We start from the raw sequence: 16,311 nt of genomic DNA on the forward strand, positions 1-16,311 counted from the left end.
CCAAAGAAAAGACAGCGATTCGTACCTCCAAATGCAAGCACATCAGGGCCAATCAGGGCAATACATGAAGCCCACACGAGAGCACCAACATGAGGCGTAGTCCACATGGAAAGAAAACTGTTTTCTCACACCTGGAAACTCGCCGACCAATCAGCCACGTGGTGCATTTAGGGACATCATATAAAAACAACCACCCGTACATCATCTCTGCTTTCAGCTTTAACAAATACAAAGCTTGACTTTACACAAATTCAATCAGTCGCCGATTAGGATCCGGTTTGGACAAACGTAGCGTGAAAATCATAAACATATCCAGCCATCCATCCATAAATGACGCTTTATAAGGATTATAGAATAGGTAAAAGAACGCTGTTTCCTCACTCTCGGTCGCTGTATGTGTAGTAGTAAAAAAAAAGCCAAGAAAAAGATCAAGATAACAGGTTTAATGCTTTCCTTTGGAGGGCAAGGCCAAATAAATGTAAACACGTACAAGGTAGAAAAAAGGCAAAGTGAAGAAAATGGCATTTTCAAAAGGAGCGTGCCACATTTCCAATGACTGTACAAGGGCCCAATAAACCTTTGCTTCCATTTTATTTGGCTCTCTCTCTCTCTCTCTCTCTCTCTCCGTCGTTGGCTTAGACCAGGGGTCCCCAAACCGGTCCTCGAGGGCCGGTGTGGGTGCAGGTTTTTGTTCCAACCGGTCTAGCATAAACAGTTTGACCAATGAGATTTCAGCAGAAAACAAGAAGCACCTGACTGCAATCCACTGATTGCACTTGTAGGACAACAGATTGGTGAAAAGGTGTCCTCTTTATAGGTTGGAATGATAACCCGCACCCACTGCGGCCCACCGTGAAATAGTTTGGAGACCACCGGGTTAGACGATACACAAAAGCACCCAAGTTTGTGGCGTTTGTGCCTGTCGCCATTCGTTGGCATTTACAAGTATACATTTAGCCTTGAGCCGCTTTAAGGATTTTCCGAGATGTAAACAAGTTGAACAGCAAAGTTGCAAATCGCATGGGGAAAATACCTCACTGGCTCAAGGGACTGCTTTTCCATCGGGCTGCGTATCGTAGATGGCTCGCAACTTTGGTTTTGGCGGGCCACAAGTATTGCTTGACGCGGCTTCGTCCCAAATGATGAAAGTAGGATTTAGCGTTAGGCTCCGCGGAATGAACCCTATCAAATTGTAAAGCGGTGGCACGATTCTCCATCAATTTGACCATCCGAACGGGTTCCATCTTGCTTTTCTGTCCGTCGTTACTTCCAGGAAGGATGAGTAGAGACTGACTCATACGTACAATTGCTTTGTTTTGGTTTCATCAGGTGCGTCATGTGATCTCATGTCAAAACACTCATGTCCACATTTTGGGAGATTTCTCTTTCTCTTCAAATAATATTTCATCTTTTGGTTGGATCAAAATGAGACTCAAGCGTTATTATTGGACGGCGGCAGTTTTCTCTCCGAGACAAATAAATGGAGATGATGTCAGAATAGCCAGCAGATGGTATTTTGGACTGTATTCTTCTAGACCGCTACCCAATCACTTTCCTGTTAACAATGACCCTAACCGCACCATTCGCTATGTATTGCACTTTTTTTTTCTCGGACGTGTCAAAATACAATGACAGAACAATTCCCTTGTCATCAACCAAGTCAATTCAGCTTGATGGGCAAAAAAAAGACAAAATATGATAGATCATCAACTACCGTATTCCCTCGCATATAGGCCGTATTTGTCGCTCCAAAAAATGATGACTGAATCCAGGACACGGCTTATACGCGCACAAATTAGACTCAATGCGGCCGATACGGCCATTTATTTCAACAGAGAAGATAAAGAGATAAAATGCGAATTGACATTTATTTTTGACATCTATGAATGAAATTCTGGAAAAAAATAATGTACCGGTTAACAAAGCAGACCACTACGGAGACGCTTCCTGGTTGTACTGCTCACGTGACTTCCTTTTTGAATTTGTCTCTTAAGATTTTCCCTTCAAAGTAACATATTTGTACTCCCTATTAAAACCATGAATATGGAAGTGAAAATTGGGAATCAGTCTCAAATAAGAGAAATCGTAAAAATCCAACCATTTTAAGGCATTTTAAGGGTGCGGCTTATACGCGGAGGCGGCTAATATGTGAGAAAATACGGTAGTAGCTGCTTTGCTCAAATAGCTAACTGCAATCTTCAGATAGTTCACTTCTTAATTTTCCATTAGTATTTTTGTTAAATATACATAATACTGTCCAGCAGAAAACAAATGATAAAAGTTAGCCGTGTTCTTTAGAAAATGTATTTCAGCAGTCTTGGACTTTTGACCTTTGAAAACTCCTAAGGCTGGCTACACATTTTTGGAAAAAGAAAATAAATAAACTGAACTTTTCAACGAGAAGCTGTCGTCACAAGAGAGCGGAAATCACCAACCAGGGGAAGACATCCACGTTAGACCCAAAAATATATCAAAATACCCGACAAATATTTGACGCGTCTTTGCCTGATTTGGGGTGGACGTGTTTCTTTAGCCGCTCAAAAGGACCCGTCATCATTCGGAGTCTTAACTAATTAAGACTCAAAATACAAAAGCAGTCGTTTTAACTTGGTGTTGGAGCCAGTCCATAATGGATTTCCTCGATTTATGGCACATTGACAACATTTTGCGGGCGGAACAGTTTGCGTTGAACGAATTACAAAAGGCACTTATCATCGTGTGATGTCCGTTGAGGACCATAAAAAGCCCTTTTCCCACCAATCGAAGGCGCTCCTTTTAAAAAACGGATTTTTCACTTAAAGTCCGCTCCGTGTACATCGTACGTACAATTCGTAAAGCGCCACTTGACGTGTCCTTCCAATCCCAGATGACGGCGGAGTTTCTCCAAGAGGCAAAATTGGAGGACGTACCGTATTGGCCCGAATATAAGACGGTGTTTTGTTGCATTGGAATAAGACTGAAAAGACATCGGTCGTCTTACATTCGGGCTCTGGATATTATACCCATTCACAACGCTAAATGGCGCCAGATATCTTCAAAGCGAATGCTCAACACGTCGATGGTTTATGCAGTTATTGCAATTTTGTTCTTTCATCACAGTAGATTGGTTCATTTACATTTCAAAAACCAGAAGCAATGCATTTACAAATGTGATTGCACTTTACCTTACATATTGAAATGTTCACGTGATAGATACTGATTTGAATGAGGCAAAATAGATATTTTGTTAAAATCATTTGTTTCAGATAGGGTGCTTTCATTATTTTCTGTATAAAAATGGAATTTGGTGTTCAAAAAATCTTTTTTAAAAACTTGACTCTTGGAAAAGTACGGTTCTTATCATCGGCATCGTCTTACATTCGGGCCAATACGGTACTATTGCTCGCCAGAGGCTGACGTCAGGGAGGACGGCTTTGAGGGAGGATTTTATTTTTTGCGCTCGAGGTAGTTGGACGGGACCCAGCCTTTGCGGGGAAGCAAGCTATCCCGCACCTGGCAGTACCACCAACCGTTGGGGTTCCGCTCCAGGACCTCCAGACAGGTGCCCTCCGCGAAGCCCATGGTCTCTTCGTCGCCTCGGTAATCGGCGATGGACACGTACACGTCCCCGCCCAGGTGACCTCGGACGGGCGGGCTCTTCTCCGCGGGTTTGGGGCGGACGGCGGAGACGGGGAGGCCGTTGCGCTGCCCGAAGCGGCCGAGGGGGTCCTGGAGGTGGCCCGGGGCGAATCCCCCGGCGGAGGGCCCCGGCTTGGGTCCCGGGTTGGGGCCGCTCTGACTCTCCACCACCACGTGCGGCCGCACGGTGCTGAAGGAGGCGTTTCGCCGGACCCCCAGCGTGGCGGAGCCGTAGCGCTCGCCCCTGCCCGGCGGCTCCTTGCGTCTCAGGGACCCCGTCGTGTAGGGGGTGTCCTGAGCCGGCCGCGTGGAGGTCACGTAGACCGACTGGGGTCTGACCGCCACTTGGCGGACCCCGCTCCTCAGCCGCACGCCTCCGTTGAGCAGCCCGGACGGCTTGGAGAAGCCGCCGGGGGGCTTGGACGGGACGGGCGGAGTGGGAGTGTTCCTTCGCAATCCTTCTTGCTGCGGGCCCTGAAGATTCAGCTGGTTTAGAGACTGCACCCGCTCTCCCTTGTTCTCCGGGCCGTCGGACCTACCGGCGTCCGATTCCCGCCTCGGGGCGTCGCCGGATCGCCGGAGGGGCTCCAGGAAGTAGGAGGGGGCCCAACCCTCTTGGGAGCCCCAGCGAACGTACCACCAACCGCTCTCTTGCTTCTCCAGAACCTCCACGTCTACACCGGCCGGAAAACCGATCTCAGAGTCTTGGATTTTGGCGTAAGCGTCTAGCGATCGGTAGAGAGGAGCCCCCTCCGGGTCCGAATCCACGTAGCCGCCTTTGGAGTGGGCGGCTGACGGGACGTCGGACGTACCACGGGAACGGAGCGATTCCTCGGACGCCGTTTCTCCCCGAGAGGGCTTGGGTCCGAGTCCCGGCTGACTCGGGGGCTTCGGCTGGCGTCTCGGGGAGCCCACGTCCGTCCTTTCCGGACCCTGAGGCTCGGATTTGGTCAGGAGAGGTTTTGGTCTGACGGAGGGCTTGGCTCTGGCCGAGGGACTCTGACCTATTCTCTGCTCCACGTCCTGGCTCGCGCTCTGCCCGGTGCCGCCGTTCAATTGGTCGGAACGGGGACCGCCGTGCTGGGAACGGAAGCGAACGTCTCCGCGTCTGCCCAGAGTCTGGCTTTTCCTATTGGCCTCCGGGGTGGTCGCGGTCTGCACGGGGGCGCCGGGCACCGGCGAAGATCCAGAGGGTCTGCGCGGAACGGTAGAGGAACGGTAGCTCTTTGGAGAACCTCTGGCCGTCCGTCCTTCCGTCCCGAAGCCGTCGTTCTCGTAGATGGATTCCTCTCGAGTCGCTTCCTCCGCCGATCGAAACGGCGCCCTCCGCCGAGCGCAAGCCGGCGATTCCGTGCCGATCGGTTGCGAAGCTTTACCGGAAGGTGGGGAAGCGCGATACTCGTTGGCCAGCGAATGGTCATCTTTGAGCGACTCCGATTCACCCTCGATGGCGGGAACGTCGTACTCGGGTTCCTCAAACACGGAACATTTGAGCGAGTCGGTTACTTTGGGGGCAGACGCGGTGGCGGGGGCGCCGTCTTCGGGATCCTTCTTTTTCACGGGCGGGGCCGGGGGCGGGACTTTGGGCCTGGTCAGGGTGCTGCTTCGACGGCCCAGGTTGGGCTTCTTGCGTTTATCGATGTAGGAACACGGCGCCCAGCCCTCCATCTCGCCGATCTGCACGTACCACCAACCTCCGGGGTTCTTCTCGATCACCTGCCAAATAAAAACTACGTGTGAGCAGCGGTCGACTCATTTCAGAGAGAAACGGTTTGTTTTTGGCGGCCCCTCACGTCAGCCTTTTGTCCTCCGCGGAAGCTGATGCCGTCGGAAATGGAGGACTGGAAATCGGCAATGGTGTAATACTCTGCTTCCACAGCAGGGGGCTCTGGTGGCTTCGGCAAATGCAACCCCTTCCAAGAAAAGAACGCCGGTCGTTATTGACATTTTACTGAAGCTAATGCGGTTAGGATGAATAAAGTGCAAAACTAGCGAAATATGAGACAAAGTGCTTCATAGGAGAGGCTGACCAACCGTGTGGTCGGCCATTTTCTATCGCGTGTCCCGTTTCTGTTCACGGGGGAACTGGGGTGTACCCCACTCGATGAGGCTTATTGTTCTAAGCTATGGGCAAGTATTCTCCTTCAATGAACCAAGTATGTCTGTGTTTCGAAATGACTTGAAAAATTCTTGAAGAAAACCAAGGAAAGTCTAAAAAAATGTGTGATAAGCCTCACCAAATGGGTCTCTCTCCTTGGTGGAGGTTTTTGCCTTAGATTGGGTGACCCTGGGGGGGAACAAAAAGTCCTTGTTATTCACTCCAAGTCCGGACGATGCTAGTACGGGAGCAAAAATGGAAATCCAGAGCCAACACGTCAACTCTCCCAGTTAGCTTTTCACCAAAGTAGCTTAGCAATAAAATGGAAATGGCGCTCATTTTCAAAAGTTCCTTCCAAATCCGAGTGGGGGAAAGCCAAAAGCCACTAGCTGATTTGGAGTCTACTACACACACACACGACGAAGTCACTCACCGATTTGGACTCTCCGCGGCGCCACTCTGGCGACGGCCGGGGACGCCGATTCGCCCCTGGCCCTGGCTTGGTTTCTGCCGCAGCCGGCCGCGATGCCCAGGCACGGACTGTTGGTATCGCGGCCCGCGCTCAGCCTGCGGCCCGTCTCGGCGTTGATCTCGGAGCTGAAGGGCACGGGCAGGCTGATCTCGTTCTTGGAGACGTGGCGCTCGGGCGAGCCTCCTCCTCCGCCGCCGCCACCTCCGACTCCGCCCCCTCCACCCTCGCCTTCTGTCCCCACGTCCTTTTCGCTCAACGACTTCTTCTGTAAAAGACTGCTGATCTCCATGATGTTGCCAATGATTTCCACCGGGCCCGACAGAGTCGTCTTCTTGCGAGGGGAGAAATCCTCTTTGAACTTTTTCAGGTAGGACGCGGGGGCCCATCCTTCCTTCCCTAAATATCTGCAACGGGTAAAAAAAAAAAAAAAACATTTCCAAGCTGAGGTAGAATAGAAGGAAAATGCAAATTGTCGAGGCGAACGCGCCTTGGACTCACCTGACGTACCACCAGCCTTCTAAATTCTTTTGAATAACCTCCACGGTGACCCCTTTCTCAAAGCTGACTTCGTCCTTCCCTTGACTGGAATATGGCAGTATGGTGACATATTTCTCTTCTGAAGGATTTGACCCAGGAGACAATGGAACAAACAAGGAAAAATGAGATCACATTTGAGCATTCTTGGTAAATACAGACCATGTTCCATTTAATACTCAAATATGCGGTTAAACAAGACGACCCCACTCAATTTGGTATATATTAAATACAGTAAATAAATAGTTGAAAGGATGGTCACTAAAACAGTATTACTATTTGGGCAGCCCATTCCCAGTTTCTTTAGTTTCCCAAATTGCCAAAGTTTTGGACTCCCTTACTGGGCTGACTTAAACTTATTTCAGCAACTGAGCCACTCTAAGTGAGCATTTGGGGATTTTTGAAATGGGTTTCCTCTGGGACACCATAGACTTCCTTTTCAGGAAAAGCCAATGTAGTCCATTTGAAGTGTTTCCAAAGTCAAGCTCAGCTGTTTACGTGTGCAGACGCACCTCTGCTGTGTTGGCGGTTGACCATCCCGCCGAGCGTCCATCGCCGATCCAGCCTTTTCAGATGCGCCTTTCGTCTTTTAGTCACTGACGATGAGGAGGAGGAGGAGGATGAGAAGCGACCAAAGGGAAGATAGGTAACACAATCAAAGAAACGATGTGACTCCTTCGTGGGAAGGCAAATAGTCCATCCATACAAATTTGAGGAGCAAGTCAAAAGCAAATTCCTTCACAAGCGTCAACCAAATATGAGCTGAGCAACAGAAATGAGTGGGTGATCTTATCTTAAGATTTCCCGTGAAATATCCCGCTGATGCCATGTGGACAGGCAGAATGAAAAATCTTGTGGTTTTTTTTTTCTAGCCGTACCTTCTCCCGTCCTGGACGTGCCTAAATCCAAATCGTCCCTGGTTCCACTTTGAGAGTCCAGGTACGTGGCGGGCACCCAGCCTTGCTCCTCTGCTGTGCTGACGAACCACCAACCTTAAGCAACAACAACAAAAATGAACATCTCCCAGCGGTTAGCATTCACCCAACACCAGAGAACTTGGGCATAAACCAACCACCACACGGGGATGGCGTCCCGTGATAGAAAAAGGTGAGGCATCCAGTACTCACCGCTTTCGCTCTTTTCGATGACATCCACCGTCTCGCCGGCGTTGAGGCTGATCTCGGAGTTCTCCTGTCTCTCGTAGTTGGCCACGGCCACGTACTGCTCCAGTATCATAGGCTCCAAACTGTCCATCCCTGCGTGGATGAAACAGGCCGTCAACCGCCCAACGTCACAGTATTCCAGCCAGCGTCCCCGTGTTCCGGCAAACGTCCCAATATTCTGGCCCCCGCCCCGTTGCTATCAGCCACCCAGTCTCGACGCCGCCTCGTCGACGGGAGCGCATCCTTCCAAAAGCGTGGCCACGTGGCTGACGTGAGCCCGAATGGCCGCCGAGCATCGGCGTGCGACAGAAGACCATCGGAAAAAGAGCAAAGTTGCCCCTACAGTGGACTTGAGACAAAGGCCTTCCCTTTCGCACTTGAAACCACACTATAATAAATGTCAGAAAATCCAATAGACAAAGGTAGAGAATGGAAAGTCAACAGCGTGGTCTTCCTTCTCTCTCTCATCAATTTCATTTCAAGTTATATCCAGGAAATTGTCAAGCACAAGAGCGATTGAGAATATCGGGCTCCGAACCCATGCAATTCAGGGGGAGGCTTTTTCCCACTTTCCTCGGGCCACCCATCTAGATTAGATTAGATTAGATTAGACTATGCTGATGCTAGGTGCATTAGTGGCGTAAATAAGCACTCAGGTCGTACGTAGAGTGTCATGGTCACAAAAGCCATATGAAGAGAAGGCTTGCAAAAAAATAAGAAAAAAAAGGGGGCAAAAAGAAAAATGGGATGCAGCCAACACGGCACACTCACATCAATATTATTAAGCATGCGTTCAACGGTCAATACGTTCCCATGCTTCTATTATCAAAGTGACCTCCAAACTTCTTTGTAGACTGGACTGTCAGGCCACCGCAAACCACTATTCTATCCAAACAAATGTGTCTTAATACGTCGCTCACCTTGTTTTTCGGGAGGTTGAAATACTATTCCGGACTCTCGCGTTAAAAATGCACGTTTTGACCGTGGCCTCTCGTCATAATGTTCGACAGCCGCGCTCAAACACTGTTTCGTCCAAAGCCCGTTCTATTTTCATGCAATCAAACCAAAGTAGGAGGGCAAACCAAGGCAAAATCTTCCCATCAAATGGCCATTTGAGACAGTGGGAGTGGAATTTAAAGAAGATGGGCGTCACGTGCCATGCAAACGTACGGATTGGACAAAGAGACGCACGGGGCTAGCTACCTGACGCCTCTTTCCTCGGGCTGTCGGCAATGCCGTACATCCATACTGCAGATGTAAAAGAGAACGGAAGAAAAAAAAAAGCAGAGAGAGAGAGAAATTATTCCGTCTGACAGAGAGAAGATGGCCGCAGAGAGATATAAAGCACACCTACGGGATGGATTCCACCCAAAAATGGCCTAGTTGATTTAAGCATGAAGTGGCGTGTGTCATGCAGCACGCATACTAACATCAAATCCATTTCCGGCCACTTGGTGACTGGCGTGGAGGCAGCACCCGAAAAGAATCGACAAAGCATCAGCGTCAGCGCCGCCAAACCAAAACGTTCATTGTTTTAGTGGAAAAGGGCTCTTTGTCTGACTCTTTTTTTCTCCCTGTCCTTTATTCAAGAAAGGCTCTGCGTGAAACGCTTTGTCGAAAAATATGGAAGAAGACGAGTACTAACGGATGACGGTCAAAAAAGTACGGATTGGGAAAACCTATGGGTGACTGGCGCGGAGCCAAAGGCGTTGACACGAACCCCATTTGCATCATCCTGGCTTCATTTCCGATAACTCGGATGGTTTATCTTTGGTTTTTGGAAGGGATCACGCCACGGTGCCCACACGTCTCGTCGTCCCAAACAAAAAACGCAAACCGGATGAGAACGGCATCATGGCTTGAAGTGATGGATAACAAAGGGAGGCTTCACCCAGATCCATCATTTCATTCTTATAACGACTCCCTTCAACTCTGAGATATTTGAAGAAACGGAAGAAGGAGAAGAAAGTGCTCTAAAAGAGAAGTAAAAGGAGAAAAGGTGACTTACCCGACTTGCGCTTGGAGCCGTAGTCCCTGAAGGAGAAGCAGCACAAAAGCGACATGGTTAGTGACAGGCGATGCCGACGGCGACGAGCCGTTCGTTTGTTCGTTCGGACGTCCCTAAAAACAAGGAACGAGTGCCCACTCGTGTTCCTTTTCCAGGGCGTAGTACAATGCCACGAGGAGGAGGAGAGCGAGGGAGTTGGGGAGGCAAGGCGTGGGCCGCCCCGCCGGAGTCTGAGCAACCCGCACAACCTGACACGACATTGACCCCAGTGGATTCTTCCCATATTGCATCCACTCACTCCTGTGCGCTCTCCTTACGTTAGAAACGAGGACAAACGCCCTACCGGACGACCGGTCGAGCGCTAATGGGATTACGGCACGTGGATAAACGACGGACTTTAAATGGCTTCAATTTGGCTTTGCTCTGTCGGTCCTGATGGGGTGATTGAGTTAAGGGAATGGAAGGAGCCACGCTCTATTTATAGCAAATTGCCCATGCTCGCTCCCCATTGGTTCCAATGACGTTTGCCGTTTCTCCATCTAGTCTTATCCGAACGTCTCGTCTAAGCAAATAAATGAGAAGTTACGGTGGCCTGATCTGGAATTATTCTATATATTTCGCAATAGGTCAAAACGGCATTGTTCCCAGACCTTGTCTTTTTTTTTAAAAAGGGCGGGCCACCGCCAACGATGACCATTGGCCCCGTTTAAGCGTTCGCCAGCATTTGGATTTGGCGGAATGCGGTCCGTGTCAAAGCGGAAAAGGCGCATATTCCCGTTCCATCTGCCAACATTGAGAAAAGATCCATCTTTTCAGGGCCCATAGACAAGATGGCCGACCAACGTCAGAAGAGCCAAATCAAAATAAGCTCAAATCACAAGATTAGAGAAAAGATCAGATGTAAAGAAAGTCTAAAACCGTCTTTTAAAGTTATTGAAGTGGGGTCGGCTTCCCGACGAACTGAAGTTTCACTCTTTGACGGCAGGGGTCGCTCTAACTCAAGAAAGAAAATGGAAAAGACAAAAGGATGCTCTCTGCAAAGGCGCTTTGTCAAGGGATGAATGCTCTTAGTTAGCTTCCTCTGCTTTTCTTTCTGGCATATGACTCTTGTTAACAAGTCAGTCCATTTTAATCATGCCACTGAATGAGTGGATTGTTTCAAAGGGGGATCAAAAGTCAGGGAAAAAAACAAAACGGAATAATTTGTACCTGAGCTAGTCTGTTTTGGTGGGAAATCCTTGGCCAGGATTGTCATTTCAATTCTGATTTGCCCAGGGGATCATTCAAAAGGGCATTTTTTGACTTTCTTCCTGGCCTTTCTATTATTGGCCCTTTTTTCAAAGGGTTGTACTTGTATAAAACCATGCTTAATCCCCTATTTTAATTTTATTTAGTGACATCGGACACACTGGAGTTTGGAACAAAGAGGCTGAATAAATGTGCATGTACACATTTCCAGTTCTCCATTTGTATTTCACATTCGTGTGCAAATCCCCGAATAAGAAGATCCTGATGAAAAAAAAAGTGAAAAAAATCCCCCAAAGTGAGGAGAGAAGACTTAACCAACTCCACGGAACTGAGAAGCATGTATCCTTGCCGGTTAGCAAACAAGACGCCAAGCGTAGCGCCAGCATTCTGCTCCGATGGCGACGGGTCAATAAATTCTTTCACATGAGCTCACACACATCCAAACAAACACGCAGCCACACCTCCCAGTGGCCTCCAGATATGCTGACCGCATACTTTAAGTGTTTAACCCCATCAGTGCCAGGACAGACACGCCTCCTACGTTGGGCTACGTTCCCTCAAGTGAGTGCTATTGATCCCCATCCTTTCCCCTGCATCGGGACGAGACAACTTATCCATTAAGGTTGAGCCGCTCTCCTCCTCACAGAAGATGGAGAGCAATAGACAGATCAGGGGTGGCCGATACGGAGATCGCCATCTACTGGTAGATGGCAGGACAATCGCATTTGATCCCTCGCCTCTGTCGGTTTCCTTAGCTAGGCTCTTGTGAATTTGGCATGAACTTGAAAAATGACGGCGATAGCGACAGAAATATTGGTCGTGCCTGGATGGGAGGATTTTCTAAAGGTGTTCCAGTTCGGGGAAGACCCGAGTGACCAATTAAAAGCTACCCAAAGGGCTTCCCCCACCATAACAAATGTCTTACCCTTTCATACCACAACAAATTAGCTTGTGAGAAACGCGCGGCGTAAAAAATGACGTGCTAATGGACTCCAGGGTGAATCCATAAACCGACTTTATAGGGATTTTGCGGAGGTGCTGCGCGTACTGCGCTATCTGCCATATGAATGCGTACATGAGTCCATTATTAATAAGGCCTCATGCCCAATGTTCCCTCAAATTTTTTGTTTGTCTGGCAGAAACACAACCTCCCTGAGCACATTGAGTACCGGTGTGAGCAACATCATCATTGCTCGCTATGGGCACACACCACCAGTATCACACCTGCCATAAGCAGATGCATGTCTACTACACATAAATGATTTAGTAATAATAAAATGTAGTGATTAATATCTATGAATGGGCGGCCCGGCGGATGAGTGGTTCGCGTGTCGGCCTCACAGCTAAAAAAAAAAAAAAAAAAAAAAAAAAAATGGAATTTTATTTTGTGCGCTCCATATGATTTGCTGTGCGCAGAGAAGACGAGAGTCCCTAAATAAATGAAGTAACGTGTATGCTGCAATCTGAGAACCAATAGCGTTTTATAGTCCTACATCATGTACAACAGTGCCGGATGGGTTTCAGTTGTTATTTAATTTGAACAATGAATCATAAAAAAAAAAACAAGTCAACTCTCCCGAGTCCTCAGCGACATGAAATGGCAACGCTCACGTGATAACACGCGTGTCATGTTTGTGTGTTAACACTCACTCCACAGGGGGGTTGAGGTCCTCCGCTTTTGTCTCGAAGAAGTGTAGCACCTCTTCGCTCTGGGAGATTTGACGGGGGAGTCTCACCAGTGCCTAACGGAGGAAAGGAATACAAATAAGAAAGAGGATGAGCGTGGAATCCTTTTATATACCGTATTTTCACGACTATATGGCGCATCGTATTTTTAGCCGCAGTGTCAGTAACGAGTGCTATTTCTGTATTTTAAACACACAAAGGGCGCGCCGTTTTTTTAGACGCATATATATTATATATGAATATCTAACCGCAATAGCGCTGGCTACCGGAAGCAGCCCCAGACTCTATTTCTGGTTTCCGGTGCGCAGTGACTGCTGGGAAATATAGTTCTTGCACGCTACACCCACACGCTAAAAACACGTTTTTAAAAAGGCAACGGAAGCAAAACTGAGTTGGTTTGTACTTTATTTAGCCGTTTTACAACTTACTCACGTCATCATCGCCCACAAATCCATCAAAGTCCTCATTTTCTGTGTCCCAATTGGACAATTGTCCAAATGAGTCATCGAAAACGCTGACTTTGATACGTTCATCCAGGCGGCCACAATCCATTCGAAAATAGTAGCTAGCTAGTAGCTAGCGTAACTATTCCAATGGTGCTTTCCATGCTTCGTCAAGCTGTATTGATGTCGATGTATACAGGCCACAATCCATTGGGTGTACGTATTGACAAAAGAACTACTACATATCCCAGCAGTCACTGCGCAGTACTTTGTCTACGGGAAAATAGTAGAGTCGGTGTACCCTATCGACTGATTCATTTGATTTTATCGTGATAACAATTTCAGTATTGGTCCATATATAAAGCGCACTGGATTATAAGGCGCCCTGTCTATTTTGGAGAAAATTTAAGACTTTTATGTGCGCCTTATAGTCGTGAAAATACGGTATATTGGTCAGCAACAATCAAGACATGGCTTTATTCAGCCTTGTACACACGTTAAAAATGGCTTTTGATGATGTCATCATGGACGTTTGCGTCGCTCCTTCCATTTTTAATGGCCCGACGCTTCCGAAAACAATTTAGGACACCCTGGTTCGCGGTGTCGTACGCCAAAGCTAAGCTAAGCAACATTTTGCCGTCCAAATCCGAGCAGCGTTCTTTGGGTATGGGCGGCGCGCTATATTATTGATGGAGCATTCCGGTTTTGATGGAAGAGCTGGTCGCTGGCTGCGTAGCCAAGGCTGGATGTACTCAGCATCCCATAATCTCCAGGGAGCAGATGCTTTGAGAGCAGTGGGTAATGACTCTGGCTCTCTGTTGTTTGCCTCATAAAAGAAAACGTGGAAAGAAACGGACTGACTAGAGCCACTTTAAACATGTCGACCAAGGAAAACGACACAAGTGGAAGTCGATGGAGTTGGTTTAAAGATATCATCAATTTGCCATCATGGCATTGGTCGAAATATTCACTCTTTTTTTCCCCTCCTAATCCTGCAAATCATAGCCGCAAAAAGTACTTTATAAATATATAAATAGAAGTGAATTGTACTTGTACAATGACAATGAAGGCATTTCTTTCAATTCCTAGACGTACAAATAGCGGTACACGGTTGATTGGTCGCCGGTCTTTTGGTCGCCCGGAAGGTTATTGATAATTACACGACTCATGGCCATTGTTGGCTTTTATTCATGCGTAGACCGTCTTATTTTACCTTGTTTTGGTCGTCGGTCTTTTGGTCGTCGGTCTTTTGGTCGTCGGTCTTTTGGTCGCCCGTTGTCACAGTCGGGGCGACCAAAAGACCGGCGACCAATGGACCGCACACGCAAATAGCAGTGAAGGGATTTTATATCAGGAATAGATATGAGGAATAAGAAGCCAAATAAGACGATTCTATTTACTTGTGTCCGAATGGCATATCCCTTGTCTGAAGCGTGTGAAAGGACAACAGGACCATGACCTTTGACATCCCCCCCCTCCCTCTCCCGGAAAAACTGCCGATATTCCCCCGAGTCGAAGGATGTTTACAATAAGGTTTCTTTACCCTGCAGTAGTCGTCAATAAAACGCAGGCGCTTCATGGCCACGTCTCGCACATGACTCCGTCGGAAGAGAATTTTGCCTGCACGAAATCAAAGGAAGAAGAAAAAGAGAAAAAGAGAGAGAGAGAAAAAGAGTCAGTAAGGGAAGACAAAAAGTCAAGGTAAATTTGGTTAGTATTACCTGGGAGGAAGGGGATAATCCTCTTCTTTGGGTCTTTTTGTCCACCCTCAATTGGAAACTTGTCAAGTAGTTGCATCTGCACAAAAGAAATCAAAGGATACGCAAGTAGCTCAAGCAGTGTGTGCTCCAGCAACGCTACTCGGATGATTCGCCTAAAGACGTCGTTTCGCCGACAGACGTTTGACAGACGCACAGGTCGCCGAATGGACGTTCCGCCGAACGTTCATTAAATACAATATTTGTATTTAATCATTAAACGCCGTTTTCGGCTGAATTTGACCAAATTTGAGAGCATTTTGAGCCGTTTGGCGAATCGACGTATATAGACGTTGTTTTTGCCTTATCGCGACATCATCGCGACATTTTACCGAGGAATTCACTTCCCTGGGCTCAGTTCTAATGTCCAAAGAGCTCCAGTATTTGTATTTGATCATTAAATGCTGTTTTTAGGATGGATTTGACCCGATTGCTGTCATTTCACGGCTCGCTTCTGCTACATCTGCCCACCCAAGAGTGCTTATTCCCGGGCTGACATTGACGCTAGACTAATAAATTGAGAGTGATGAGCGGCAAAGGGAAATGAATCATTGATTTTTACTAGCATTTGGACAACGCCGGCGGCGGGCCGCATTAAAAATCATAATGGGCCGTATATGGCCCGCGGGCCGAGGTTGAAAACTTGTACACACACGATCCGGGGGCGGGGCGAGCGCGCGAATCCCGTTTCGGCGAAACCTCCGTTCGGCGGCACGTCCATTCGGCGACCTGTCCGTCTGTCAAACGTCCGTCGGCGAAACGACGTCTTTAGGCCAATCATCCGGTCACGCCAGCAATAGAAAAAAAATGCAGATTAATCATGCAAATCACCTTAAAACAATGATTTGTGTTGAATTATATTGATTTGTACACCATTTCCAAATCACAGGTGCATTGTCATCATTGTCATCATATCATGATATCCAATCATATCGTCCAAATGTTCAATCTAGCGCTTCTTTCAAATGAATAACACCTGACTCCATTTTCATTCCTCCGGCCTGAAATGCTCCGCTAATTATTCTCGGCCAGCAAGTTGACGTTTGCCCGCGACACGCCAATCTGTCACGGTCCACAGATTTCTGGCTAGGAGCGACGTCCGTCCCCGCATCCCGGCGGCCATTATTGCCACGACGGAAGAGAACAGGTGCTACGATTCGCGTCAGGACACGTAAAAAAACCAAAATAACATTATTTTAAAAAACAAGCGGATGGCGATTTGTGATGGCCGTCTCGGATGGAAAATGTGACGATGAAAAAAAAGGCCATGGTGTCAAATCGCGG

The 16,311-nt window shown here is 47.9% G+C and overlaps 1 protein-coding gene across 3 annotated transcripts in view; it reads right to left on the reverse strand.

Annotated features, from left to right (window-relative positions):
* Nucleotides 1-428: 428 nt before the first annotated feature.
* The window catches only part of LOC144077060 (SH3 and PX domain-containing protein 2A-like), a 25,495-nt gene continuing 9,612 nt past the window's right edge, over nt 429-16,311 (reverse strand). Inside the window, exons 3-15 of one of the 3 annotated variants that reach the window (XM_077604509.1) lie at nt 14,992-15,067; nt 14,814-14,890; nt 12,792-12,883; nt 9,894-9,919; nt 9,089-9,133; nt 7,850-7,978; nt 7,601-7,714; nt 7,235-7,318; nt 6,687-6,804; nt 6,150-6,592; nt 5,856-5,905; nt 5,412-5,531; nt 429-5,334 (exon numbers count right to left, since the gene is read on the reverse strand). In XM_077604509.1, the coding sequence (XP_077460635.1) occupies nt 3,427-5,334; nt 5,412-5,531; nt 5,856-5,905; nt 6,150-6,592; nt 6,687-6,804; nt 7,235-7,318; nt 7,601-7,714; nt 7,850-7,978; nt 9,089-9,133; nt 9,894-9,919; nt 12,792-12,883; nt 14,814-14,890; nt 14,992-15,067 (3,282 nt within the window). In that variant the 3' untranslated portion in view covers nt 429-3,426. Of the gene's footprint in view, nt 5,335-5,411; nt 5,532-5,855; nt 5,906-6,149; nt 6,593-6,686; nt 6,805-7,234; nt 7,319-7,600; nt 7,715-7,849; nt 7,979-9,076; nt 9,134-9,893; nt 9,920-12,791; nt 12,884-14,813; nt 14,891-14,991; nt 15,068-16,311 lie in introns of those variants that run through there. The other 2 variants (XM_077604510.1, XM_077604511.1) reach the window with 2 other exon arrangements.

The sequence above is a fragment of the Stigmatopora argus genome, chromosome 7, assembly GCF_051989625.1.
Source record: "Stigmatopora argus isolate UIUO_Sarg chromosome 7, RoL_Sarg_1.0, whole genome shotgun sequence".
NCBI lineage: Eukaryota > Metazoa > Chordata > Actinopteri > Syngnathiformes > Syngnathidae > Stigmatopora > Stigmatopora argus.